This window comes from Miniopterus natalensis, chromosome 9 (assembly GCF_054644295.1).
Source record: "Miniopterus natalensis isolate mMinNat1 chromosome 9, mMinNat1.hap1, whole genome shotgun sequence".
Lineage (NCBI taxonomy): Eukaryota > Metazoa > Chordata > Mammalia > Chiroptera > Miniopteridae > Miniopterus > Miniopterus natalensis.
This window is the reverse complement of record NC_142089.1, coordinates 2,059,067-2,086,678: the sequence shown is the minus strand read 5'-3', so window position 1 is coordinate 2,086,678 and position 27,612 is coordinate 2,059,067. Positions and strand designations below refer to the sequence as shown.

The window sequence follows — 27,612 nt, the reverse complement described above, 5'->3', positions numbered from 1 at the left end:
GAGCTCCCCAGTGTCCCCGAGTGAAAGAAAGTCGTGCCGGGAAGGACAGCCCCGAGGTTCCCTCTCCGGAGGGGCAGCTGCTCTCACACTTCGGGGCCCAGCGCGGAGACGCGAGGTGTCCGAGGAGCAGCCGCAGGCTCAGGGCGGGTCCAGCTGCGATAACTACGGGCCCTGCAGCTAAGGCACCCCGTTTCCCAACTGGGTCCGGGAGGAACCCGTTCAGGGGAGTTCACCCCGAGTCCCCCAACTCGGTTCTGGGAGGAGCCTGTTCAGAGCACCTTGGGCAGGGTCCCCAGCTGCCTGGCCTGCTCTGAGAGACGCCCCCCAATCCGCCTGCTGTCTTACTCATTTCCCCCTAAAATTAAGCCTTTGCAGAATATTTTTTTTAATTTATAAAATGAGGTAGGAGTGTATGCCCGCTTGAAAAAAATAGCATATTGATGTTTTAATCTAATTCGGGATAAACCTCCAGAAGCTGACTCAGGGTTTCTGAGCGCTCCCAGGCACGGATTCAGGGCTGTCTTCTTTAAAGCACGCCTAGTGATTAATAATAATAAAAAAAAAAAAAAATTAAAAAAAAAAAAAGTATTTAATGACCAGGAGTCTGGCTGTAATTTGAGAGTTTCGCTCAATTCGCTGCGGGCATGTTATCGGTGGGGCTCAGAGACAGTGGCCGGGGGGCCGATCGGGATGGGTGGCGTTCAGGGGGCGAGGGCTCCACTGCTGGCTTTGAGCTCCGGGCGGTGAGGCCGCCGTGGGCACAGCGCAGGAAGGCACTCGGCCCGCTGCCCAGCGAGTGCAGGTCTGGGTGGGGGTCAGGCTGCGGCTGTCCTCTCTCCGGGTGGTGGGCGCCTGTCTGCCTTTGCCTTTGCTGGGACCCTCAGACACAGGGGAAGGGGCCTCCTGCCCCATCCAGGTGAAGGGGCCTCCCATCCGTCCCCAGGTGAAGGGGCCTCCCGCCCGACCCAGGGGAAGGGGCCTCCCACCCGATCCAGGGGAAGGGGCCTCCCGCCCGATCCAGGGGAAGGGGCCTCCCGCCCCATCCAGGGGAAGGGGCCTCCCACCCGACCCAGGGGAAGGGGCCTCCCGCCCCATCCAGGGGAAGGGGCCTCCCGCCCGACCCAGGGGAAGGGGCCTCCCGCCCCATCCAGGGGAAGGCGCCTCCCGCCCCATCCAGGGGAAGGGGCCTCCCGCCCGATCCAGGGGAAGGGGCCTCCCGCCCGATCCAGGGGAAGGGGCCTCCCGCCCCATCCAGGGGAAGGGGCCTCCCACCCGACCCAGGGGAAGGGGCCTCCCGCCCCATCCAGGGGAAGGGGCCTCCCGCCCGACCCAGGGGAAGGGGCCTCCCGCCCCATCCAGGGGAAGGGGCCTCCCGCCCGTCCCAGGGGAAGGGGCCTCCCGCCCGACCCAGGGGAAGGGGCCTCCCGCCCCATCCAGGGGAAGGGGCCTCCCGCCCGTCCCAGGGGAAGGCGCCTCCCGCCCGCCCGCAGCCCCCGGGCTCTGTGCGGGGGGCTCCGACGGCAGGCGCCGGGCTTACCGGTTCCCGTTGAACGTGGACTTGTACTCGCCCGCGGGGTGCAGCGTGTCGTCGGTGTACACGGGCACGGCGGGGCGCACGCACTCGTGCGAGCACTGCAGCGTCTCGTTGTAGGCCGTGAAGATGTCCAGGCTGCTGGGCACCCGCGCGGGGGTGAAGTCCGTCAGGTTCTGGCAGCTCTCCTCCTGCTGGTTGATCTTCCGCTGGTGGCTGTTCCTCCGCGTGGTCCCGCTCTGGGCACAGCTGGGGGGGACGGACGGACAGACGCGGGGGCGCGGCTGGGACCACGGACGCAGCTCAGGCCGGAGCCCCGTCCCCTCCGTCTCCAGGCGGTTGTTACCCGTGAAACACTAAATGGTAACGCCCGGCCCCTTGGGGAAGGTCAGCCACAGTCAAGCAGTCGGCCCTTTTTTATATAAAATTGGAATTTTAAACGCATCCCACACGGCAGGGAGGGCTGGGAGGGGAGCGTCGAGCTCCCTCATCCCAGAGCTGAGCCTGGTGTGGCCAAAGAATGTCAGCCCGACCTTGGTGCTGACCCCTTTCCCAGGGGCGCCTCGAGGGGGTGGAAACGGGTGGTCCCCAGGGGAAGCCTCTGCACAGTCCACGCGCCTGATCGTTCCTTCTGGATGGGACTACATCGTTCTCTTGGGGGACAGCTGGGAGTCGGGAGCCCCTCCCCTGCCGTGCTCACAAGTTGGGAATGTGACTGGACCCCCCCCCCCCCAAGGGCGCCTGCCTCATCTCCCATCCCTCTGGACACAGAAGCTTCCAGATGCCACCTGAGACGGACACAGGGATCTAACCCCGGGGGCCGAGGGATCTGATGACGGGACAATCAGAGACCCGTCCCCTTTCCTAGATGTCCCTCCGGCAGGTTCATGAGCAGGAGGGGTGGAAGTCCCATGCCCGTGGAGGGGGACAGCGAGGTGGAAATCTGGGGAGCCCCCACTTTGGGGGACCTCATCAGGGCACCAGTTCCCCTGTCCCCTCTTCCCCCCTCGATGCTCAGTGTTGATGACGAATGAGAGGATGCAAGGGGGTTCGTGCGCCCACCTCCCTGTGAGTCAGGGTGCCCCTTGCCTCGCTCTCCCAAGGAGGGGACTCCTCACTGCCGGCCTGGAAGCCCCCCCCCCCAGCAAGGTCATGGAGCCCCCTCGTCCAGCCTGCTGAGGGTTTGCTGCAAACCCAAACGTGTGGGGAAACCAAGAGGAAGCTGGTGGCCTGTCACACAGGGGGTCACAAGTCCCCTGTCTCCTGGGGGAGGGGTTTTTCCTCCATCAGGGTGTCAGCGGGATTCGTGGACCAGGCGCCCACATGGTCCTGCGCCACCCAGAAAGCGGCTGTAAGCTGAGTGCCTTCCTCATCGTGTGTCCCAGCAAACACCCGGGGTCCACGCTTGCTGGCCATGGGGCGTCCCGGGCCAGCTGCCCATCGGGTCCCACGCTTGCTGGCCATGGGGGGTCCTGGGCCAGCTGCCCATCGGGTCCCACGCTTACTGGCCATGGGCGTCCCGGGCCAGCTGCCCATCGGGGCTGCGCCGAGGCCTCGCTGGTCCGTGTGAGGCCCTTCCTGGCCCTGCGCCTCCTGTCCGCCCTCGCTGACCCCGGAGACCCGCTTTCCACCGCCCTCCCCCATGTGGCCGCCCGGCCACCCCCGCCCGGCAGCCGTCTGATTTCCTCCAGCAGCTGCAGGCAGCAGGCGTTCGGGTGAATTACTCTGCGAGGGAGTCTGAGCTTTGATGCTAAAAGGAGCCACACTTGCTGGAGGAGAGGCTGCAGGCACACGGGGGGTCACCCTGCAGCTCCCTGCTTTTCCCAGGGGGTAGCAGGTGTGTACACACAGCGAGGCCAACCTCAAAATAGGCCAATTTCCAGGAGGAAATAGGCAGAGACAGGCCGCCTGGAGCAAAGCAGTAACCTGATTCGGAGGGAGCCACGGCCCGTCGGGGAAGGAAGGTGAGGGGAGGCTGGGCCGGCACGGGGCCTGGGACAGCTGGGACAGCCAAGGCCAGGGCCAGGGCCAGGGCCAGGGCCAGGGCCAGCGAGCGCCCTGCATAGCCCCCGTCCGCGCTGCTGCTGGGAAAGAGAGGAAAAGGGTTGCCCCCTGGGTGAGCAACATCCAAAGGCACCTGGGTCCGAGAAACAGGAATTTGGAGGAGGTAACGCCTGCTGCCTGAGCCAGGGGAGCGCCTCCGGGAGGGGCTGTGCTCTGGGGGGTCTGTGCGGGAGGCCGGAGAAACAGTTCCCTGGCCGTGGCCTGGGGCCAGGTGGGAAAAGTTGGATCTTTCTGCCCTGGCCTGTGTGGCTCAGTGGTTAGAGTGCTGGCCCAGTACCAAAGGGTCTTGGGTTTGATTCCCGGTCAAGGGCATGTACCTGGGTTGCAGGTTCGATCCCCGGCCTGAGCAGGAGACAACCAATCAATGTGCCTCTGACATTGATGTTTTTCTCTCTCTCCCCCTCCCTTTCTCCCCTCTCCCTTCCACTCTCTCTAAAAAATCAATGGGAAAAAATATCCTTGGGTGAGAATCCTTACCAGTTTTTTAAGACAAGAGTTGTAATCAGCGCAGCTATGACCATGATGAGGGAGACGGTGATGGTGACGATCTGATGGACAGCCAGACCTGGAGATGGAAGGGGGAGAGGGGAGACGTGAGACCCGGGTCAGGAGGTGAAGGGGTCCCGGAAGGAGGCACGTTAACCTGTCCTGTTAACCTGGCCACAAACGCCTGGTCCTGTCCCTGAGCAGCCTGCACACACCGGGCAAGGGGCCACGGTGGGGACCACACAGGCCGCAGCCCCTCCTTTGCCACACGGGTGCAAGCAGGTGCTGTGGGCACCAGGCCTGCCCTTACCTGGGCCCAGGGAGGGAAGCCCCAGCCCCAACTTCTCCCCTTCCCAGAGCTCCTTCAGTCCCCGGGCTGTGACCTGGCCTATGGGGGCAGCTGGGAGCCCCTCCCCTGGCACAGGTGAGGCCTAGCTGGAGCTCCCCCCAGGACCTGTCACCCTCCTCTGTCTCCTGCCACCCTGGATCAGACCTGCTCCTTGATTCTGTGCACCAGGGCAGCTGCTTGCACGTGAGGACAGGACCAGGCCTGACCCGGGAGGGGGAAGGTGGGGAGACAGCCTGCAGGCTCGGGGATAGTTGGATCATTGGGAAAGGGCTGTGTTTGCCCGAATTTTCTCCAACAAGCTCACTGCCCAGGGAATGAAAGATCCAGGCCCTGCAGAAGCTCTGTGGTCTGACCCTGCCCTGTGTGTGCAGGGTGGTGGGGGATGAGCAGCAGACAGGGACTGAAGGACTGGCCCCTCCCGAACCAGGGCAGCCAGAGCCCGGGCCAAGAGCTGCCTGCTAACCCCACGTGCAGACGGCCGAGGATGGGAATTCTCCCCTGCACTCCCCCTCTGCCCCAACCCCACCCCCGAACCATCTCCAGCTTCCACCTGCCAACCCCCAGCCCAGCTCCACTCTTCCTGATGATACATCTGTGACATCCTTCCTGGGACATGGACACAGGGACACCCCTGGCAGCCCCCACTGGTCAGTCAGGGCCACCTGGAAGGTCCAGGGCTCTGGCTGCACATTCTGCTGACAGCGGGAACCTTACCTGGGAGCCAGGTAATAAAGGCCACGGGGGCCCTGCAGGTGGGGCAGGCTCCCCACCGAAGCGCCGATTCCCATGTTCTTCCACCCGAGACGCTGGAGCATCTGTCTCTCCACGCCTGGTGCCCAGTCCTGCGGTCCCTTAGCAGAGGCCCACCTACCACACCCAGGGAACCCGGCAGGTCGCGTGGGAGGATGACTCTCTGGCGTGGAAGGTTTCAGAGTGGAAGAATTCTCTGGCAGCCTCCCAGGGACACAGTCTCACAAACAGATGTCACCTCTCTACTGGATATGGCACTCGGGGGGTGGGGGTGGGGGGAATTGCCAATAAATGATTCAAAGTTGGCATGACCAGAAAACAAGCTTTTTCCTCCTGTCGGCCCCTCTCCCGTCTGTCGGGAGATTCCTGGCTTGAGCACACAGCATAAGCACCGCCAGGAAAACCGGCGGAAAGACGTGAATGTCACAGGCCTCCCACATTCACTCTTTTATCCATTGAACCAGGTGTGGAGCACCTACTGCAGTCCAGGCAGTGCCAGCTTCGACCAGCCCAGCCGTGGTACCCACCCTCAGGAACAGTCGCTCTGGTGCCCATTGTTTATAGTGGCAGCTCTCACCACTGGTCCTGGCCAATGGCTTCTCATACACCAGTGCCCAATTTGTCGCATCTGTGAGACAGCTGGGCTTCTCTAGGACTGCCAAGTCTGCCTGCCAGTTGGGTTAAGCTTCATGCCATATAGACCACCCTCAACCGCAGCAACAGTGGAGTGCCCACCACCTCAGTAATCCCCATCCATTCACCAGCTTCCTTTGACTCATCTGAGATGTTGTTGGCAGAGGGGACTGATAAAGATGCCCAGTTTAATGGGCACCAAGGACGGCTGCTCGAGCTCCACTCACCCTCCATTTGCACACACTCCGGCCCAGTCAAGAGACCACCATGCTGTCTTGAAAACTACGAGCTCATCCTGTGTCTATCCTCCTGCGATGAGAAGTAAGCTGGTGATGCTGGTGATTCTGGTGATGCTGGTGATGGTGGTGAAGGTGGTGGTGATGGTGATGGTGGTGATGATGGCGATGATGGTGATGATGCTGATGATGCTGATGGTGATGATGGAGACAGTGATGATGATGGTGATGCTGATGATGGTGATGATGGTGATGGTGATGATGGTGATGGTGATGATGGTGATGGTGGTGGTGATGATGGTGATGGTGATGATGGTGATGGTGATGGTGATGATGGTGATGATGGTGATGATGGTGATGATGGTGATGGTGATGATGGTGATGATGGTGATGGTGATGATGGTGATGGTGATGATGGTGATGATGGTGATGGTGATGATGGTGATGGTGATGATGGTGATGATGGTGATGATGATGGTGATGACAATGGTGATGATGAAGTTGGTGATGATGATGATGATGACAATGATCACAGGCATGCTCACCAAGTGACAGCAAGCATTAGGTGATTCTGTGTATTATCCCATTTAATCTTGGCAGAGACTCTCAAAGGTAGATGCTATCATCATAAATGGAAGTGACAACTGTCTGGGTAAATTTGTGTAAATTCCTTGGATCTCATAGGGTCTTCTGGCTCCAAAGTCCATCCTAAGTAGTACTATATGATTCTGAGCTCAGACTTTGTTCATCTCGGTTTTGGCTTTGACCTGGCAGCCTCACTTATTTCTGTGGAGGAACTGGCAACCCTCCTACATTCCCTGGGGACAGACAACCTTCTAAATCATGAAGGCAAGTGCTTTAGCCTCACCACATCCTCCATGGACAGACCCCTTGGAAGTGCTCCAGCCATTTCTTGGCAGGTCACACCTCAGTTCCCATGGCAAGAACGGAGTCTTTGTTTCTTGGGCTAAACCTTCCCTCTTCTAGATCATCAGAATTCGATGCCGATGAAGGTGGGTGACATAAAAGAGCAGGCTGAGCAGGAGTGAGCTGACAGGAGCTGTGGTGGCTGGTTCAAGGGCGAGGCCAGCCAGCTGGAGGCACTGAGGATCCCCTTACAAGAGCAGAGCACCCTGTCATCCACTCCCCAATGTCCCCAGGACCAGAGGAGGCCCAGGCCACTGCCAGATTTTGGTCCCTCATCTTGTTACGCCTTATCCCCTGCTGGTTTGAGTATCTCGGTCAAAGTCCTCGGGAGGGAAGAGTCCCACGTGCAGCTGCATCTCAGCTGTCCCAACCCCTGCCGTTCCCCTGTGGGCGAGGATGGGACAGTGCCCTTCTCCTCTCCCGGTGGATGGAAGAGGCTGAGGTCCAGGGGAAAATTGTTGGCTCAAGGGAAGTCCCGGCCCCAACTCAAGACTCTAAGAACAAAAGTCCATCCCTCTGCCTGACATCCTTCACTGTCCATCATCACAGGTTGGCTGTCTCTTGAGATTTTCACTGGCCACTGTCAAAGTGATTTCAAAGATGGCCACAGCCTCTATCTCAGCAAGCTGGGCCTTAACCGGCGGTGGGCAGCTTGCCCACCTGGGCTTGTTCCCATGAAGCTGGCTTGAGGACATATCTCTTTGTGTGACAGTTTTCCATGGTAACTCGATTAGACAGGATTCTTGATTTTTGGAAACCAAAACTCAGAGGTAATTTTACCAGCGCAATCCATCCAATGGCCCTCAGAAATATTCCAGCCACGTGCCTCTCAGCCTTCCTTCGTTAAGGTTGAAAAAACTGCATCTTTTAAAAGACAAGCATGTTCAGATCACTAGGTCACTGTCCAGAGGGACTGCACCCTACTGGTCTACAGATATGGTTTTCCCTCCCCACCCAACGGGCGCCGCTCTTAGGAGGACAGCTTCCCAGCTTCTCTCCTTCCTCGCTCATCTCTCTGCACCTTAAATTGTGTTCCCTCAGGTCAGGTCTCTGGTGGTCATTAAATAATGCACCAGGGACATCTGTCCCATGAACCCTACTGACCCCTGGCAGGGAGATCCTTGAGTGGTCTATGCCGCCTGCCAGGAGGTCTGTTAGAGTTGATGATGATGTCACCTTCAGAGCATGTAAACGCTATGCCCCCAAGAAAGGAAAGATACGACCTCTCTGGTTCCAAGGTCAATGTTGAATCCATCTTCAGATCGTTTGCAATTCCGACCTGGTCCCCAGCACGACATGTGCCGTGTGGGCCTCCTGCTCCCCTCTCCTGACAGGTGCTATTGTTGCTGCTAATTTAGGGGTCCTCTCTGTGCCTGGTAATTGCCACTGTGTCCTAATGTGCTGGAATCAGCTGCCACCCAGGTAATAAAATATTAGGCCTGGGATAATGGATGGGGACAGATGGATTACCCAGTCCTGCATCAATCAACAGGGCTTTTATGGTTATATTTGTGGAGGTTTGTAATAAGATTGGGCCCAAAGATTGGGGGGGGATATTGGCAATCCATCTCGGGGTCTGCACGAGTGTCTTATGAAATGAAGGGGGACCCAACACGGGCCACTGTCCACTGCAGAAGCAAACCCACCCAGAGCCTTCTTGTCTGGCACTGGGGGGTGGGCCCTTCTGGCTGGGGCACTTGAGGAAGGCAGGGACAATGGCCCTGGATGGCCGAGGCGAAGGATGACATTTCTGTGTGTCCAGTAGCTCATGTTCCGATGCAGGAACTCCAGGTACCTGAGTTACGGGAACAGGACCCAGTGGGCAATGGGTCAAGGATGTCTTCATGGGTCTGACAGTTGGGAAGTGACACTAGGTGTCCAAAGTGCCAATTCCACTGCAAAGACACCATTCCCTTTCCACAGACACCGTGAGCTATGACTCCACAGCACGTCCTGGGCAGACAGTCCCTGGGACACGGTGCTGCAGGAGGCCGGCCCCGCTGTCCGGAGGCCGAGGCTCTCCGAGGCTGAGGCCCACTCGGAGGCGCCTGACCCCCTCCCAGGGTAGGGCGTGCACCCTCGAAAGCCAGGGTGTTCACACAAAAACAAGGCCACCAGCTTTCGTGGCGGGGACCCAAAGGAGTGCGCCATTTTCCGAGTGACCCAGCAGAGCCGTCCACGGGGTGAGTAATGGAGGAGCTTCGAGCCAGAACTGTGAGGACAGAGTCTCCTGTCATCAGACGTCCCTCCAGCTTAAGGCAGAGACAAAAGGGCCATCACCAGGGAAACAGCCCAGCGGACGCCACCCAGGATGCGGCTTCATCAACCCCACGGTAAAAGCCAGTCCTCAAGGAATCATCCCAAAGGGACCTCGGAGTCAGGGCGCAGCAGTGGCCTCAGCTGGGGACATCTGGCTGTGTCTGGAGATGTCCTTGGCTGTCACACAGGTGGGGGTGCTTCACAAGCACCAGGTGGGCAGAGGGCCAGGATGCTGGCAGACGCCGCGCAGCGCACAGGGCGGCCCCGTAGGAAATACGGCCCCGATCAGCAACAGTGCCGAGGCTGTTTGCTGAGGAGAAACGCATGGGCGACACTGAGAAACGGGGTCCGCGTTTCGAACCCACGTCACGCCACGGAAACTGACGTGGGGATTCTGCCAGTGGGCACCATGTGGTTAGCAGGTCCTGGTCACAACTGTGTGGCCACAAAGGGCAAACCGTGGTCCTTTCCCCATCCCGCCCCCTCTTCTCCGTCCAGTCCCTTCCGACGAACAGCAAAGGCAGGGCTGAGAAGGGGGCGGCCTGGCCCCCCGTGGGTGCAGCCACGTAAGGAGGCAGCGCTCGTGTTACCGGCACTGGGCGCAGCTCACAGGTCCTGCTGAACTAGGTCCCACCCAGCTCACTGCCACCCCGAGGCGGTGCAGACACGCTCGCATGTCCACGGGGAGATTAAGGGGTTTCTCAAGGTTGAGCAGTATAGTTGGGAGTCCCAGGACCCCCTCAGGCTCAACACCTCCCTTTAGGGGCCCACGAGATTGAATGAGGCTGCTACACTCCGGCGACACAGCAGAGGCCGAGTCCAGGAGACGCCAGGCAGGGACCTGCAGCCGCAGTCACCCGGGGGAGGGGGGTGTCTCAGCACTGTTTCCCAGAGATGACAGTGACAATGCGGAGTATTGCTTCCCTGGTCTGGGGTCCAGTCCTGGGTCTGGCTCTGTGGGTCGTGCGGTCACAGGTGACCCACATGTGGCTGGTGTAGACTCCAGCCCCTCAGAGGTGAAGCTGACACCGTAGGCCATGCCCCTGGTTTAACAAAGACACTAACCAAGCAGGACATCCCCAGGGCGAAGAGCAACCTCCCAGGAGCTGGGGTCCAGTGCATGTCCTTGAGCGAGGTTAAGCCTTTACTGCACATACAGCGAAGACCCAGCAAACACGGGCCTCCAGCCCGAGCACGCGTGCTCTGGAGCCCGTCAGCTGGTCCCTGCACAGCCTGGTGGAGGACATTGTCCCCGGGGAGGGCCAGTGCCATGGTCCAGAGAGCACCGGGGTCATCACACACACTGCACTGCTGGGGCCTCCAAAAGGGACTTGATGGCAGACACTTGTTCCCTGACATGAGGCACAACTAAAACTGTCCCATCCTTGGTTGGCCACATCGAGGAGAAAGTTCCTCAAGCAAGGGGAACTTTTCTCGGAGATTTCAGAGCTCAGGGCCACAGACGGGAGACAGAGGGAGCCCTGACAAAAGGATCACACGGCAGCCACATCCAGACCCCAGCTTGTCACTGTCTTCATGGCCAAAGCCAGGCTTGTCCCGCTGCTCAGCCCCAGGGCGGTCACTGCCCTTCGAGGCCTGGGGTCTGGGGGAGGGAGGGGGGCACAGGAGGGAGTTTGGGAAGCCCCCTCCATGGCAGCACCTGTTCCCAGAAGAAAGGCCGCACTGAGGGAAATGGGGAGCTCCTGGGACAGAGCACGGATCTTTCCAAGCCCAAGCATCTTAGGCGTGTCACTGACCCACCTCTCCATGTGGTTTGCTGACTCCTCCCAGGACTCGGGGACACACATGCACACATGCACCCCCCACACATGTGTGCACACAGCCCAATGCACGTGCACATACACACATGCATGCACACACACATGTGCGTACATGCCCCGCATAGATACACGTGTGCACCTGCGTACATGCATATGTACATGCGCACACACGTGCGTGCACACATGCACATACGTGCCCCACACACTGACTTTGCTGCTCATCTCACTGAAGGCACACAGGGAGCCAACACTGGCCTGCTCTCATTCAGGATGGAAACAGCCCATTTCCTTCACTCAGATCCCAGCAGCACCGGAACATTTCAGCAAAGGGGCCCTGCTGGAGGGAGCGTGCCGGGGCGGCTGGCGGGCTCGGCGCTAGCAGGAGCCAGGGGCCCTGGGGGGATGCCCACCCCCGGCACCCATCAGCCGCTGCAGGGAACAGGGGCTTCTGCTGCGGAAGCAGCACCGGCCGGGGCCTGGCAGCCGGGGCTCTGGGCCCAGGTGCCAGCTGGGGAGCCTGTGACTGAATTATTCACCACCAAGATGGGGACCATATTTAGCCCAGAAGATGGTGAGTGGATCAAACCTCTAAGCAACCACTAAGGCCCCTCCACAAAGCCTGGCTGCCCCCCTCTCCACGTGGCCTGGGCACTCCCATCCTGCAGACCACGATCCTGGTGCTGCCTCGGGCTCCTGATCAAAGCCGGCGCACAGTAGGGGCACGGAGGGCTGTGGCCCTCACCCTGGTTATCATTACAGGGGCGTCTGGGCAGAGGCTCAGGCCCCTTCCTGGGACAGGATGGCTGGGGCTGGGCCTGTGGGCTCTACGCAAGGTCTAGAGCAGGGAGGGAGGATCCTGCCTCCTCTTCTGGGTGCACCGAGCAAAGCTTGGAAACAGAGCCCCGAGGCCCAGCTGGCTGTCCCCTCTGCCTCCCAAATGCACTAAGAGTGTCAGCACAGCCACCAGGAGGACATGGCTGTCCCCACATGCCACTGAAACCACTAGGCAGCCGGGGGATGGCAGTGCAGGGCTGAAGGTCCGGGGAGAGGGGGTGCAAGACCTCCGGGCACCAGCTTCCCACAGGGAGTCTTAGCACCTTTTAAGGGCTTCCTGGTGGGGAGTGTCATTAAATCTAACAGCCGCTGTCTTTAGGCTGCTAGCTGCCATCCTATTAAAAACAACAAACAACAAATAGGTGCATGTAAAAGGCCCTAATACCCCTGGCCCAAGCAGAGCCACCTACCGGTCCCCTGGGAGGGAGAGGCCTCGCCCAGGTAAGACTGGGCCTCTCTCTGCATCTTGCCCCTGGGGCTGCAGCAAGGTCAGGACAAGAAAGGCCCCAGGCAGTCGTGGCCTTGGGAGCTATTCCTGTGAGACCTGCGAGAGCAGGGGGGAGAGTCTGAGGGATGGGGGTCCTGGTGGGAGAAGCATGGGGACAGGACAACAGCTGCCCTCTGCTCCGCTGCGGGGTCCCTGACACATCCGCACCCATGTCCGCAAGACGGCCTTTCAAAGCACAAGCTGGAGGCCTCTTCAGAGAGAACACGAGGAAACGGAGGGAAACGTGCACGTTCAGCCTGGGGATCAAGCACCAGGAACCCCCTGGGACTCTGGAGAACAGGAAGGCTTTGTTCCCCTGACCCCAAAGTGACAACAGCTCTCTGGAGTCGGGGAGGCATCCGTGGGCTGCAGAGGCAGAACCCAGGGCTGAAGCCGCAGGAGGATGGGCCTCCTTCCAGAGACGTGGAAACCCAGCCTCCTGTCTGCACGACCCCCACCGGCTGGGGTGTAACAGCCCAGAGCGGAGTCTGAGGACACCTCCGGGAAAGGGCCAGGCAGGTCAAGGTTGAGGCTTCGCGCCCCACCGTCTCCATGGCGACCACTGGCCCCGGCTGCTGCAGCTCAGAGGCGGCCACCGATGCAACAGACGGGTGTGACTGTCCCAGGACCACTCTGCCCGTGGACGCCGACATCCCGTTTCAGATGGCCTGCACGTGCTATGAAATACTATCATTTTTTATTTTTTTCAAACATTTAAACGTGTAAAAAAGCCCTTGTTGACTCACGGACTGTACAAACCAAGAAATGGACGGGACTCGGCCCACAGCTTTTCCTGCACGATGTCCAGCATCGGACACAAAATCACCAGGCACACCAGGGGGCAGGACCAAATGTACAAAAACCAAGAGAAAAAACACAGGCAAAAGGAACGGCCTTGTGGGACATCCAGGGAGGGGGCGCTGGTCATCAGGCAAGAACTTTAAAATAATGGTGATTAACATTAGTAAAGAAAACCAGTTACAAGGTAAAGAATTTCAAGAGAGAATCGGGACCACTATGTAAACACAACCATCTTATATGTAAATCATGCATATGAATAATTTATACACTTATATATAAATAATACATATGAGTATTTTGGGAAGAAAACAAACGATTTCTGCTAATTCCTGTGTGATTCGCCTCGGGCAGGTCTTGCTTCCTTTTTGGGTCCTGGTTGCCCCTTCCTTGCACCCCCCCCCCCCCCGTCTGTGGAAGGCCAGGCTGTCTGTCCTCAGAGCCTGCACTGAGCAGGCCGATGCAGACACACGGACATGCCCGGGGCCCCCAGGGCCCTCCACGTCTGGGCTCAGCGTCTCTGCCTCACCCTCTGCGGAGGCCATGGGCGGTGATGTCATCTTGGTCTGCAGATGAGAAGACCGAGGACCCAGGGACAAGGTGACTCCTCCAAGGCGACTTGGCAACAGGAAGCCGAGAACAACCCGAAGGCGGAGCCGACTGCGCACCCACAGGGGGGCCTGCAGGGGGCGCCCCCTGAAAGCCTCCCTCGGTCCATGGGACCCGGAAAGGGTCCCATTCGCTTTTGAAGCCCCCCAAGGACACTTGCCAATCAAGCAGGAGATACAAACTTCACGGGACTGAAATACTGAAAGGCCTTAAGGCTGAACTGCAGGCCTGGGGGGTGGAGGGGCACCTGAATGTGACAGGACCATAGAAACAGTTGCTGGTTGAATCATGTCCCCCCGCCACCCCAAAAGACAGGATGAAGCCCTCACCCCTACTCTGGACTGGAAGCCAAATGCAAGATGCCTCACACCTTTCATCTCCCAACCTCCTGGGGTGCTGAGGGGGCTCTAAGCCCGGCATAGCTCATTCCCCGGCACAGCCTCCCCCAAGGAGAGCCCTGGGGGCCGGGGGGGGCAGAAGGAGGTGGAAAGCCCCAGAGCACCCCCTCAGACCCTTCTCAAGGCCGTGCTGAGCTTTATTATTTTCTAATCCAAGCACCCAGACCCGCCCTGCTGTCGAAGGCTTGAGGGGCGGTGGCGATGCTCCCGGAGGCGTGGAGAGAAGCCAAAGGCTCGACACGGAAAAAGCCAACAGAGGAGCCGGGACACCTGCCCGCCGCTCGGGAGAAGGGCCCGGAATCGGCATCCGCAGCCGCCCGCCGGCCGGGCAGGAGGCAGCAAGCAATTAATTTAGGAAATTGTCCTCCCGGACTCTCCGACAAACCCCAGGCCTTGGAGGACGTCTCCGCGCCCATTTGTTACTGTTACACATTGTTACTTAGTGTGATTGCAGGTGATGATTCTGATTATTTCTGATTATTTTGATTATTTCAATTCTCGCCGTGGAGGGAAGCGCAGCTGCGAGCTCCACTGGGGCCGCGGCCTCCTTCCCTTCCTTCCTGGGCCTTCATCTAAGGGGCTCTTTCCTCGGCGCAGTGACCTTGGCCCCGGGGGGGGGGTGCAGGAGGGGTCTGGATCCCGGGGCCCCTCAAGAGCTGCAGAGCTCAGCGTTCAGGCCCCAGTCACGGCCTCTGTCCTGGCGTCCGCATGACCCATGTGGTTCTGCTTCCCCAGCTCTCCTGTCCCAGTTCTTGGCGGTGCCATCACCCTGGAGCAAATCTTCCTACCTGGCCTGAAACTGGAATTTGTTGCCATGTGAGCAGCTTGTGTGTGCCTGTGTGTGCCTGTGTGTGCGCCTACGTGTGAATGTGTGTGCCTGTGTGTGCATGTGTGTGTGTGTGCGTGTTGAAGACATACAGCTGGGTGGGTTGGTGTGCATGCATAACTGTGCACATGTGTGTGCATGGGGGTGCATGTGCCTGTGTGTGCTGCATGTATATGGCTGGGTTTTGGGGGAACACACAGGTGTATGCATCTGTTTTGTGTGTGCATGGGGGTGTATGTGCCTGTGTGTGCTGCATGTATATGGCTGGGTTTGGGGGGAACATGCAGGTGTGTGCATCTGTTTTGTGTGTGCATGGGGTGCATGTGCCTGTGTGTGCTGCATGTATATGGCTGGGTTTTGGGGGAACACGCAGGTGTGTGCATCTGTTTTGTGTGTGCATGGGGGCGCATGTGCCTGGGTGCGGCGTGTGCGGATGAGTGTGCACGCACGAGCCTGCGTCTGCGTGCAGACCGCCCTCTCTCTGGCCCAGCTCGCCCAGGCCCCCTCTTTCTCTTCGGGCCTCCCCTGCGGCTCTCGGCGCCACGCTCGCCAATAGAGCTCAATAATTGCTCTGCTGATTGATTCATTGACCTTGGACAAATCACTTACACTCTCTGCCTCCTCATCTGCCAGAGGAAAAGTACGTGAGAGCCCTTTACAAATCACGAGGCATTGAGCAAATGTGAGGATTAAGCCTACGGCCGGGAACGGGAGACGCCGGGCCGGCACCTGGGAGCCAAGGCTCCTCTGCCTCAGGGCCCGCAGCTAGCTCCACAGCCACGCGGGGAGGTCCGGTGGCTTTGCTGCCCCCGACACAATGACTCAGGCCCTCAAAGGGACAATTAGGTCCACATGCCCAGATGTCCTGGAGGTCACAGTGACATTGACCAGAGGCCTGCATGCCTCTGTGTGTCCTTTCTCCACTCTCCTCTCCTCCCATAAACCCAATTAACCACCCTAGTCTGTCCATACAAATCCCAGGGCTCCCCCAAATAAAAACACCCCATCACGTCACCCCCATCCATCCCGAACTTCATCTCTGCGGCCCTGGGAGCTCTGGCTCTACTGCGATCACCCATCTTCCACAGGGCACGCCATCTTCCACAATTAAGTCATCAAGGCCAAATCAGCATGAGCCTCAGCGGAGTCGGGAGGCTGACGGTTCCCCAGCCAATTCTGAGCTGGTAAGTCAGGAACTGTTCTTGGCAAGATGTCCCATAGATGGGGTTGAGCCAGCCTGACCTTCGCTTTGCAAATCCGCCCTGGCAGCACAGAGCACTTAAGGGTTCAGGTCAAATGTAAAAGACAAACCCTTTGGGGGGTGCGGAGGGGGGGAAATTAGAAAACCATTCGGTCCCATCTGGTTGTAAGCTCCTAGCAGAGCCTCAGCATTTGTTTGATGGCCTATTGTTGAATAAATGATTGAATGAGTGAGTGAGTGGGTGAGTGAATGAGTGAGTGAATGAGTGGGTGAGTGAATGAGTGGGTGAGTGAGTGAGTGAATGAGTGAGTGAGTGAGTGAGTGAATGAGTGAGTGGGTGAATGAGTGAGTGGGTGAATGAGTGAGTGGGTGAGTGAGTGAGTGGGTGAGTGAGTGAATGAGTGAGTGGGTGAATGAGTGAGTGGGTGAATGAGTGAGTGGGTGAATGAGTGAGTGGGTGAGTGAATGAGTGGGTGAGTGAATGAGTGGGTGAGTGAGTGAGTGGGTGAGTGAGTGGGTGAGTGAGTGAGTGAGTGACTGGGTGAGTGAGTGAGTGGGTGAGTGAGTGGGTGAGTGAGTGAGTGAATGAGTGAGTGGGTGAATGAGTGAGTGAATGAGTGAGTGGGTGAGTGAATGAGTGGGTGAGTGAGTGAGTGGGTGAGTGAGTGGGTGAGTGAATGACTGAGTGAATGAGTGAGTGAGTGAATGAGTGGGTGAGTGAATGAGTGAGTGGGTGAGTGGGTGAGTGAATGAGTGAGTGGGTGAATGAGTGAGTGGGTGAATGAGTGAGTGGGTGAGTGAGTGAGTGGGTGAGTGAATGAGTGGGTGAGTGAGTGGGTGGGTGAGTGAGTGGGTGAGTGAGTGAGTGAGTGAGTGGGTGAGTGAGTGAGTGGGTGAGTGAGTGGGTGAGTGAGTGAGTGAATGAGTGAGTGGGTGAATGAGTGAGTGAATGAGTGAGTGGGTGAGTGAATGAGTGGGTGAGTGAGTGAGTGGGTGAGTGAGTGGGTGAGTGAATGACTGAGTGAATGAGTGAGTGAGTGAATGAGTGGGTGAGTGAATGAGTGAGTGGGTGAGTGGGTGAGTGAATGAGTGAGTGGGTGAATGAGTGAGTGGGTGAATGAGTGAGTGGGTGAGTGAGTGAGTGGGTGAGTGAATGAGTGGGTGAGTGAGTGGGTGGGTGAGTGAGTGGGTGAGTGAGTGAGTGAGTGAGTGGGTGAGTGAGTGAGTGGGTGAGTGAGTGGGTGAGTGAGTGAGTGAATGAGTGAGTGAGTGAATGAGTGGGTGAGTGAATGAGTGAGTGGGTGAATGAGTGAGTGGGTGAATGAGTGAGTGGGTGAGTGAGTGAGTGGGTGAGTGAATGAGTGGGTGAGTGAATGAGTGGGTGAGTGAGTGAGTGGGTGAGCGAATGGGTGAGTGAGTGGGTGAATGAGTGAGTGAATGAGTGGGTGAGTGAATGAGTGGGTGAGTGAATGAGTGGGTGAGTGAGTGAGTGGGTGAGTGAGTGAGTGAGTGGGTGAATGAGTGAGTGGGTGAATGAGTGAGTGGGTGAGTGAGTGGGTGAGTGGGTGAATGAGTGAGTGGGTGAATGAGTGGGTGAGTGGGTGAATGAGTAAGTGGGTGAGTGAGTGGGTGAGTGAGTGGGTGAGTGAGGGGGTGAGTGGGTGAGTGGGTGAATGGACACCGGGCGAATGGGTGCGGGAAGAGCAGGCACAGATGTGAAAGGTGCGGGCACAGGCCCAGCTTCGGGATCCCTAAGTCACACCCGGAGGCAGCCCTGGGACCAGCACAGGGCTTCGGCACAGGGCACCCGAGGGCGTCACCCAGAGCCCGCTGCCACCTGGATCCACTCTCTCCGGCCCCCGGAACTGGAACGGGGTCTGGGGGGTCGGTCACTGCCACGCGGGTTTTCCCCACCAGACAGCTGCCGAAAGAAACCTGAAGCCCACTGGCAGCGGCTGAGCACAGGGCTGGGGGGGTAAAGCATCGTCTCTGAGCTGCTGTCCTGACGGGAAGGCGGGTGCTGCTCCTGTTCTGACATGCTCACGAGTCGCAAAGGCAGGAACGCCTTCTCTGCGTGTGCGCGCGTGTGTGTGTGTCTATGTATGAGTGTGTTTTGTATGTGTATGTATGCATGTGTGTATGCATATGTGTGAATGTGTATGTACGTGTGTGTACATGTGTGTATATGTGTGTGTACGTGTGTGCGCGCGCACGTCTATGTATGAGTGTGTGCATGTGTTTTTATGCGTGTATGTGTGCATGTGTGTGCATGTGTGTGTACATGTGTGCATGTGTGTACGTGTGTGTGTACGGGTGTGTGTGTGCAGGGAGAGGCTTAGGGAGAAACTGAAACAGGTGATAAGCTTTTAGATTCAGCTCTTTAATTTATTTTACTTTGTACGTTGAAACGACCTCGAACTTGGAGGGACAGGACAAAGTCACCCACGTTCCCCGTCCCCGGAGCCCCCGCGCCGGTTTCGCCCACGGTCCCAGCATTTTCCAGCTCCAGGCCATGTGTCCGTCGGCTTTCGTTTCGGCTCGTCGCCAACCCCCGGCCTCCGGGTCAATCTCCCGGGCTCTCCCAGGCTCGGTGGCCTTGGCAGTGCTGAGATGACAGCATCCGCAGTCCTGTGGCATGTCCCTCACCGGGGCAAGGAAGTCACGGACCGGCGCCGTGCCCTCGGCCACGCCCCGGCGGGAGTGTGGGGCTGACCTGTCCCCTCCCTGCAGGGGCAGCTGGAACCCCTGGGCCCAGATGGTGTCTGCAGGTGTCCTCACCACAAGGTCCCTTCGCCCCTTTGCGGGGACGAGTGTTTCCCGGGGGACCACTCTCTGGGAGCTGCGCTGAGAAACCCACTCCTCCCACCACCCGCGCCCCCTTCGTCGCCGGCCGGTGTTTCTGGCCCGGACGATCGCTGCCACCGTTTCTCTGCATTGATTAGCTGCCGCTCCACCATCACGAGGAGCGTCCTCTCTTCATTTCGTTACTCGCTCAGGGATCCTGCTTCATTCAGTGGGTTGAACCTGCGATTTTCAACCGGTGCCACGAGAATTCTTAACACACGCAGAACCTGTTTAGTCAGGGGCACTGACCTCTTTTCTCTTAGACCGTCAAGTAAGAAAAATGACTACAGCCAACCTCACAATAGCCGTCCAGCGCGAACGAATCAGAATTATACTTATTTTTTGTCAGATGGGTAAAAAACATATTATACATATTTTTATATTATAAAATACATACTTGTGTGCCGCAGAATTCTAGTAATTAGCGCATGTGTGCCGTGAGATGGAAAAGGCTGAGAATGGCTGGGTCATGCCTTCGTTTCTTACTTTGTATCTGGAACTGCCTCAGACTTGGCAGCGGGCGCCCTCCCTGGCTCCTCAGTCCTTCCGACATGTCCCCGGAGTTCCCTGATCGCGTCCTTAACTTTCTGGGAAAACAGGATGTTCCAGGCCCAAGCTGTTCCTTCCCTGCCTCAGCCCTGGCACCGGCCGTTCTCCAAGCAGCCCTGGTCCTTTCGTGGAGAAAGCTGGAAAGCGAGGCCCGCGCCAGGCTCGCCCACTGCTCTGGGTGCCCCTGCTCCCGGGGCCGCTTAGCTGGGGCGCCAGGAAGCGTCCCTGTGAATCTCACGGAAAAGCGTGAGTTTGCACCGACACCTCTGTCGCGGGGTGAATGGTGTCCGCCTCCAAACTCGTATCTACCCGAAACCTCAGAGCGCGACCTCATTTGAAGTTGTGACTAAGATGAGGTCACGCTGGATCAGGACAGGCCACACAGGCACGCACGGGGAGAAGGGGAGACAGAGGCAGACTGGAGGGGTGTGCCCACAGGCCAGGGGACGCTGGCAGCCACCAGAGGCTGGGGGAGGCGGGAAGGGTGCCCCGCCCCGCCCCAGGGCCTCCAGCCGGAGCTCGGCTCTGCCAGCACCTTGACCTGGGACTCCTGGCCTCCAGACCTGACAGAGAATCCATTTCTGTTGTTTTAAGTCCCCCAGTTTGTGACCCATTTTTACAGACCGCCCCCTGGAAACCAACGCCGCCTCCTAATCCAACCTAACCCCGTGGATCACTCTAGCTGCCCCCTCATCTGTGCCCCCCCGCTCCCCCGAAACCAGCTCTCGCTTGTGTCTGGTTATCCGCTCGCTCAGTTCCCCGTACAAGGCGAGCCTCCCAACCCCACCGGCCACCGCCCTGCTCCGGCGTCCTCCCTGAATAGCCGCGGGGCACCCCGCTTTCAGCGGAGACCCTGTCTTTGCAGGCGGAGGGGGGGTCTGACAGCTCTTCTGGGGTTAGAACCTCCAGAAAGTTCCCTGCCTTCGATGCTGCCTGAGGACGAGGCAGGGCCAGGAGCAAGATGCCCTGGTCTCCTACCGTCCAAGACTGTCAGATCCTTTGATTTTTTTAATTTTAAAAGACTTTAGTAAGAAAAACACCAGCACATAACAGAATTTCACCATTTTGAGCGCACAGGTGAGTAGCATTAGGTACGTTCACCTTGCTGTGCAACTACCTCCTGAGCCCCACGCTGCGAAACTGAAACTGTCCCCATTAAATTGCCTCCCCAGGCCCCTCAGCACCCCTGGAATCTGACACCCGCCCAGCTGCTTTCTGCCTGTGAGCCGATGCCTCGGGGAGCCCATGTCAGTGAAAGGGGCAGCAGTCGTCCTTCCGTGACTGGCTCATTTCACTGAGCGTGTTTTCAGCGTCCTCCCATGTTGTAGCCTGTGACGGGACTTCCTTCCTTTTTTAAGGCTGAGTAATATTCCACGGCACGGACGGACCACAGTTAGTTCATTCGTTCATCCACCGACGGGCGCTTGGGTTGCTTCAACCTTTTGGCGACTGATTGTGAGTGATGCTGGTGTGAGCGTGGGAGTGCAAATGTCTCTTTGAGTCCCCGCTTCGGGTCTTTTGGGGGTAAGGCCTGTCACCTCCACTCACCTTCCGAGATAAGAGGATCCCCGAGCTGCATGAGGACACCCAGCACAGGGCAGGGGAGCAGGGGGGTCCTGAACACCCTCTTAGGAGACAGTGGGTGAGGGCCTGGGAGGTTGTGTGCACACGGGGGTCCTCACCCCCAGAGAAGACACTCAGACACCAAGGACACAAGCAGGGACTCTGGGAGGGAGGCAGAAAGAGGCATGCACTTGAGCTCGCACACAGCTCAAAGTCAGAGGCGCGTGAGCCACGGCCACGCCCCAAAGTCAGAGGCACGTGAGCCACGGCCACGCCCCAAAGTCAGAGGGGCGCGCACCACGGCCACGCCGTGTCCCGGGAACAGAAGCCCAAATACAAAGGAAAAAGCCACCACCAGAGCCCGCCGCCTCCCTTCTTCAGACGGCTCTTTTTTAAAAATACGCTCTGAGGGTCACTTCTGTGCAGAGAGAACATGAAAAATATCAGCAGCTCGGGTGAAATGCCAGCCGAGATGACTAAGGGAGGAGACTAGATGCAAATTGATCCCTGCCTCTCGGGAACTGATTTCAGAATCTGTTCAAAACCAAATTAACTTCTTGACTTATTTCCCCCCAAAGCTCGGAAGGCGGCAGGGAGACCTCGGGTTGACACTCTCCCCAGGGGAACAGGAGCGCTTCGGGGACTGAATCACCGACGCGTCTCCAGGCGGCTCCCGGGGCCTGCGCCTGGCACCGGGCCCACGGAGGGGACTGTCTGTGCTGGGACGGACCTGCTCCTGGGCCGGCTGACCCCGAGCCTGCGGTCAGGCAGAGGGCCCACGGCTGGCTCCCCAGGGCACTCAGCCCCAGCCAGTGTCTGTGCTGGGACGGACCTGCTCCTGGGCCGGCTGACCCCGAGCCTGCGGTCAGGAGACCTGCGGGTCGGGGTCTGGACTGTAACTGCCGTGATCCAAGGGGCCTTTTGCCAGTCGCTCCGGTTGCATCCTGGCTGAGCCAAGTCGCCACTCGGGACGGATGGCTTCTGAAGGCGGCTAATTGGAGCGTGGTCTCGGGGCCCGCGCGGCTGAGCAGCCCTCACGTGCGCGCTCCTTCCCCGCACAGCCGCTCCCGCTCCCCAGCGCCTCCCATCCATGTTTCTAAGGGCATCTTGCCCTAGAATCACGAGACAGAAATCAGGGCAGGAATCGGCCGCGTTCTATTTCTGGCTCTGACACAGACGCCGCGTGTGGGCAGATCAGGACTCCAGAAGCTTCTCTGGTCTCTGGGAGAGGGCACCAGTCACAGTGGCCTCCTCCTGCCCCTGCCCCCACCCCGAGCTGGACGGGGACTCCTCCCGGCTCTCCCACAGGGCGGCAGGACTTCCTGGGCCTCCCCCCAAGCCCTGTCCGCTGGGATTTCCCAGGCTGGGGAGCAGGACCCATTCTCCATGCCCCGTTCGTCCAGAAAAATGACAGCAGGCGTCCCTGGATGGGGAAGGCAGCTGTTCCTCAAATCTGGTTCCCTTGGGACCGGGGTCTCGCCGAGGACAGGCTGAGACCATCTGCTGACTGTTAAGGCCCCGCTCCTCGCACAGACGGGCACTGAATAGATTATGGTTGGGTGAATGCGTGTATGAATGAATGAATGAACAAATGAATGAATGAGTGAGCAAACAGCATGCTCCCGGGCAGCTTCCCTACTACATAACCTGCTTTGAAAGGCAGGATTTGGAAACAACGATCCTCAGGGCAGCTGGGGCCTCGGGCAGGTACAGAGCCTCACTCCCTGGAGTCTCAGGAAGGACCAGTGATCTGAATGGACCGGCTTTTCCATAAAAATAAATCAACTGCAACCCCGAGCCAGTCCCGGGGGCCCTGCAGCCTCCCCGGCTCAACGCTGCAAGAGCGGAGGGAAAAGACTGGGGGCGGGGCACAGCCCAGGAGCCACGAAACCCCACGGGGACTCCAAGGTGCAAACGAGCCTTCCCACAGTTTCTAATTGTCCTGGGTGCTGACATGCCCCGAGAGACCCGCTGGGCAGGCAAGAGCCCAGCGGCCCATTTTAGTTCGTCTGCGGGCAGTTTGGGCCAGCAGAGGCCACAGGCGGACGTCCAGGCCCAGACGTCTGTCTGTCTGGGGAAGGAAGGGCTCCGAGGGAGCCGCGTGCGGAAGCTCACGGCAGCTGTTACATGCTGTCGTGTCCGAAGGGACACCCGGACTGAGGGTCCCCCACTTACGGGTGTGCACGCTCAGGTCTCCCGGGGGCACGATACCCCTGTCCTGTGTTCCTGCTAAGCTGCTCTGCACCACCTGGGACACCGTGGGACGCCGGGCCGGGGTGACGCTCCCACTCAGGGGACAGCCGGCACTGAGGAGGCCGTGTGAAGCACAGCGCGATTCTGAGGGGCCCCGAGGAGCCCAAGCCCTGCCATTTGCCCAGGTTGGCCCATGGGACACTGCAGCAATGAAAGGTCCTAGCAGGAGAAGGCGCTAGGGTCCCCTGGCCCGGGAGGGCCCCCTCAGTGCACTCAGACCCCGAGGGTCCTACGCCCGCCACCCAGCTTCCTTTTCAGGCTCCCTGGGGAAGGGAGGGAGACACAGTTACAGGCTCTCTACTGGGGGGAGGGGGGTCTGGCTGAAAGGCTTGTCCCCTCGGAGGCCTGTGGAAATGGGTGACATTGGCCCCCCGGGGGAAGCCACGTTTACATCTGCCCACCAACGAGCCTCTCAGCCCAGAAGGCACATCCCACTGCCACCCAGAGGGCTCTGGGGGCTCAGAGACACTGGGGGATGGTGACAGGTGACCCGTCCCCCTCCGTCGCTGCCATGGTGCAGATCAGGAGGGGCACCCCGGCCTCCAGGGAGGGGTCTTAGGGGGTGGGCAGGATGGGCGGGAGCAGGGCAGGCGACAGCCCCGGACGGAGGCCCCTCCCGGTGGGGTTCAGGGAGAGCCCCAGCCTTCCAGGACGGGACGGGGGAGGGTGGTCCCCCAGCAGCTTTTCTCTAGAAACCGCCAGGCACGGAGCAGGCTCTGGGCGCATCTCCACCTTCGCCCTGGGCGGGCCGCGAGCCCCACTGCTGGCCCCTCCAAGCGCCGTGAACCCGCGTCACGCTGAGCTTGCTCTGCGTGGCTTCCGTGTCACCTGCTGAGCTTTCGGACCCTGGACCCTGACAGCAACTGCCTCTCCCTCCTTCTCAAGCTGTGTCCCTGCAGCTCCGACCTCAGATGATGGCGGGATGGGCACTCTCCCCGGCAGCCACGGCGCCCCACGGCCCCGGCCCCCAGCTAGCCTCTCTCGTCCTGACTTTTCTGCTCCCCTCAGCTTTATTTAAGTATAATGCCAACTTAAAACATACATATTTAAAGTGTGCCATAGTGTGCTTTGATATCCCGCGTTTTCCGTAGCTCTTTGGGGGCATTTAGGGTTGCCAAGAGGAGGCCGCTGTCTGTCCAGAGAGCCAGCGTTTGGAAGGCGTCTGAGTGAATGTCAGCTCCTCAACACTTGAAAAGACCAAAAATAAAGCGTTCCCACGGTAGGAGCATTTGTCATCTCCTGTTAACGCGGGGAGTTGAACCTAAGAGGAGATGCCCGAGGGAGTAGCGACACACTTTCTGCTTTGGAAGAAAGGAGGCTGCAGGCGGAGTTTGATCCAGCCTCACAGTGATGAGAAGGGCTCCGCGCTCAGCGTGGAGGGGGCAGGGGCCGTGTCCAGTGTCACTCAGAGCATCTCATGTGCCTTGGAGTTGCCCAACTCCCAGCCGGGCCTGACAGGTGCTCCAGAAACGCCTGTCTCCCTGGGGGACAAGGCTGTCCCCATCCAGCAGGTGTGGGCTCAATGCCAGAGGACAGAAGCGACTGTTTTCTGCCTGTGAGGACGCGTGCTCCCCTGGGCTCTGGCCTGAAGGCAGCCTGGGGACCCGCGGTGCCACCTCCTGCTGCAGAGCGCGGCCTGGAAGGTGCCCGTCACCTGGGTTAGTGTTAGTGGGGTCGCCGCAGACCTTCCAGGAATCCCTCTGCGTGAACGAGTCCAGCCGGAGGTGCCTGGCTGGTGTTTCTGTTTTTCTTTAAACTTTGGAAAGTTAGGCGAACGGGAAGGGCTTTCCCGTGGTCCCCCAAGTCCTTGCAGGCCCAGCCGAGGAGCCGCACGTGAACCCGGCTGCGGGAGCAGCTGCGAGCGCGTGGCCTGGGCTTCTCTCCCCGTGTCGGTCCTTCCACCCCGAAGCCGCAGGGGACGGCAAAACCCAACTCCCGGCGGCAGCAGGCGCCGCTCTTCCTCCCCCTCCTCTAACTGCACATGGAAAATCCCACCTGTAGTGAAGGGAAAGTTCCAGAAACATCTCGCGGGTGAACAGCCCCTTCCCTCCTCAGGGCCTTGCTCCTGGGGGCCCCACAGGCCCTCTGCTGACACTGTGTCTCCCCCAGAGAAAAGAGTGAAGCGCAGCATTTGGTGGGTGCTGGGGTGAACTCTGTCTCCCAAAAAATGTTGATCACATACATGATCGACACATGTCACAGTCTGCTCTGCCCAGCACACCGCCCGGTCCTTCTCTTCCCCACCCACCCTCACCGCGTCACCGTTCCCCAAGGAGGGGTGTCTCCATGCAAGCCCAGTGCCTCCACCTTTCTGATTGGGGGTCCACTTTGGGGGGTAGCTTCACTCCAAGGGATGGCAAGCATCTTCCATAAAGGGCTGAAAAGTACATATTTTTGTTTTGCGGGTCGTAGTTCTGTGTTGCAACTACTCAACTGTGCCATTAAGGCGAGAGAGGAGCCACAGACACCATATGAATGAATGAATGAATGAATGAATGTGGCGGTGTTCCAATAAAACTTTATTTACAAAAGCAGGAGGAGGGCCGGATTCCACCCAGGGACCACAGTTGGCCAACCCTGCTCTGAGCCCTGTAAAGAGCTGGTCTTGGCACCCGATGCCCTGTTGGTGCTGACTAAGCTCACGGGTGATGTGGTCGACCCTGAAGGCCACCGTGGACCACAGAGACACTGGAAGGCGTTTCCCAAAGAGCGAGCTCCGTGGAACCCATCCTGGTAGAGCCTCCAAATTTGGGGTTCTGTGGTCACGTGACTTTGAGAAATGCGGTCTGCTCCCTCCCCCTCAAGGCCTCGCATGACCTGTCAGCAGCAATGAACCCCCAGCACACGTGTCACCATGTCCCAATGGCAACGGCTCCTCCCGCCTTAGAAAACCTGCCCACCTCAGCTCCCCCTGACATCTGCTTTAACGGAAGAGTTTCAAAGTACAGGAGGGCCCTGGGGCCGGCTCACAGGGGAATCTGCCTGAGGGTGACACTTCAGGCCACAGACAGCTCAGGGGACCTGGACGTGAGTCCTGGGTCAGCCACTGACACCTATCACCAGGGGAGGCAGGTGTCCAACAAGGGCTTCCTGTTCAGGACACAGGCCCTCCGTGAGCGGTGGTCACGTTGCACGGCCCTGGGCCAGACACAAGGGGACCTGGGGACAGGATGTGACCCGAGCTCAACTTCTTGGGCAGGAGTGACCCCGAGGATCAGGGGAGGGGTGAGGCTCCACCCAGCCTCTGAGTGAGGGGCCGCCCCATCCTTACCCCGCCCGCGCCAGCCCGCCCACCTGCTGCCACCCGAGGCTCCGGGGCAGGGCTCCCGGCACAGCTCCGCCCTGCCTGCTGCACTGGAGATGCCCTGGACTCCGGGTCCCAGGCCTCCTGCCGGGGATCCCCCCAGGCAGGCTGCTGTCGCCACCCGCTCCCATCCCTGCTGCCTGGAGCCCGAGGGCGGCAGGCAAGCGGGCGGCTCCCTTCTTTCCCCCAACACTCCCGGCTCTGCTCACCTGGAGCCCTGGGGTCGCTCCCGCGTTGGCCCAGGTGCGCGGCGGGACGCGGGGGGACGCGGCCTGGCGTCCAGGCCGGGGTGGGAGGAAGTCTCTGCCCTCAGTCCGGGCTGCGGTCACTTTTAAAAGCACAGGACGGCCGCACTCCGCTCCTTGCTCTCATTTCCTCTCCTGTCTAAGGGCCTAAGGGTCTGCTTGGACCCTCGCCCCGCGAGCCAGGCCCTCGGCGTCCTGGGCCCGGAGGCTGCGTTTTGTACACTGTTCAGAAAAGGGATGTGGAGCCGCCTGTGGGCCGGGCGCTGAGCCAGGAGCCGGGCGCAGGGGGTGCGGGACCTGGGGCCTGAGGTTTGCGTTGCCCCTCAGAGTTCCCAGGCTGGGGGTCACCCACGGGGAGTGCTGGGCACTCAGGTGGCATTTGCTGTAATTGGTATTGGTTGGGGTGGGCGGCCAGACAAGTAGCGATAACATAGAGAGGCCATGGTCAACGCCAGGAGACCAGGCACAGTGTCCTGAGGCTCAGAGGTTTGGGCACCCAGGAGAGGCGGGTGTGGGGGACGGGAGATGCCAGTCCAGCTGGGAGAGGAGCCTGAGCCTGGCCTCTGGGAAGCCATCCTGGGGTCTCCTCTCCCTCCCCCCTCCAGGCTGCCAGGTTCTCGGTTCAGGAGCCAGACAGGGACCTGAACGGGGACTTTGTGCCCTGATGGTGATCGGGGGTCTGAAG

At 59.4% G+C, this 27,612-nt stretch overlaps 1 protein-coding gene across 1 annotated transcript in view; it reads right to left on the bottom strand.

Annotated features, from left to right (window-relative positions):
- AJAP1 (adherens junctions associated protein 1) overlaps positions 1–27,612 on the bottom strand; it is a 72,582-nt gene that overhangs the window by 5,750 nt on the left and 39,220 nt on the right. The window contains exons 3-4 of the mRNA XM_087820761.1: positions 4,073–4,160; positions 1,538–1,780 (exon numbers count right to left, since the gene is read on the bottom strand). Of these exons, the coding sequence (XP_087676887.1) occupies positions 1,538–1,780; positions 4,073–4,160 (331 nt within the window). The remainder of the gene's footprint in view (positions 1–1,537; positions 1,781–4,072; positions 4,161–27,612) is intronic.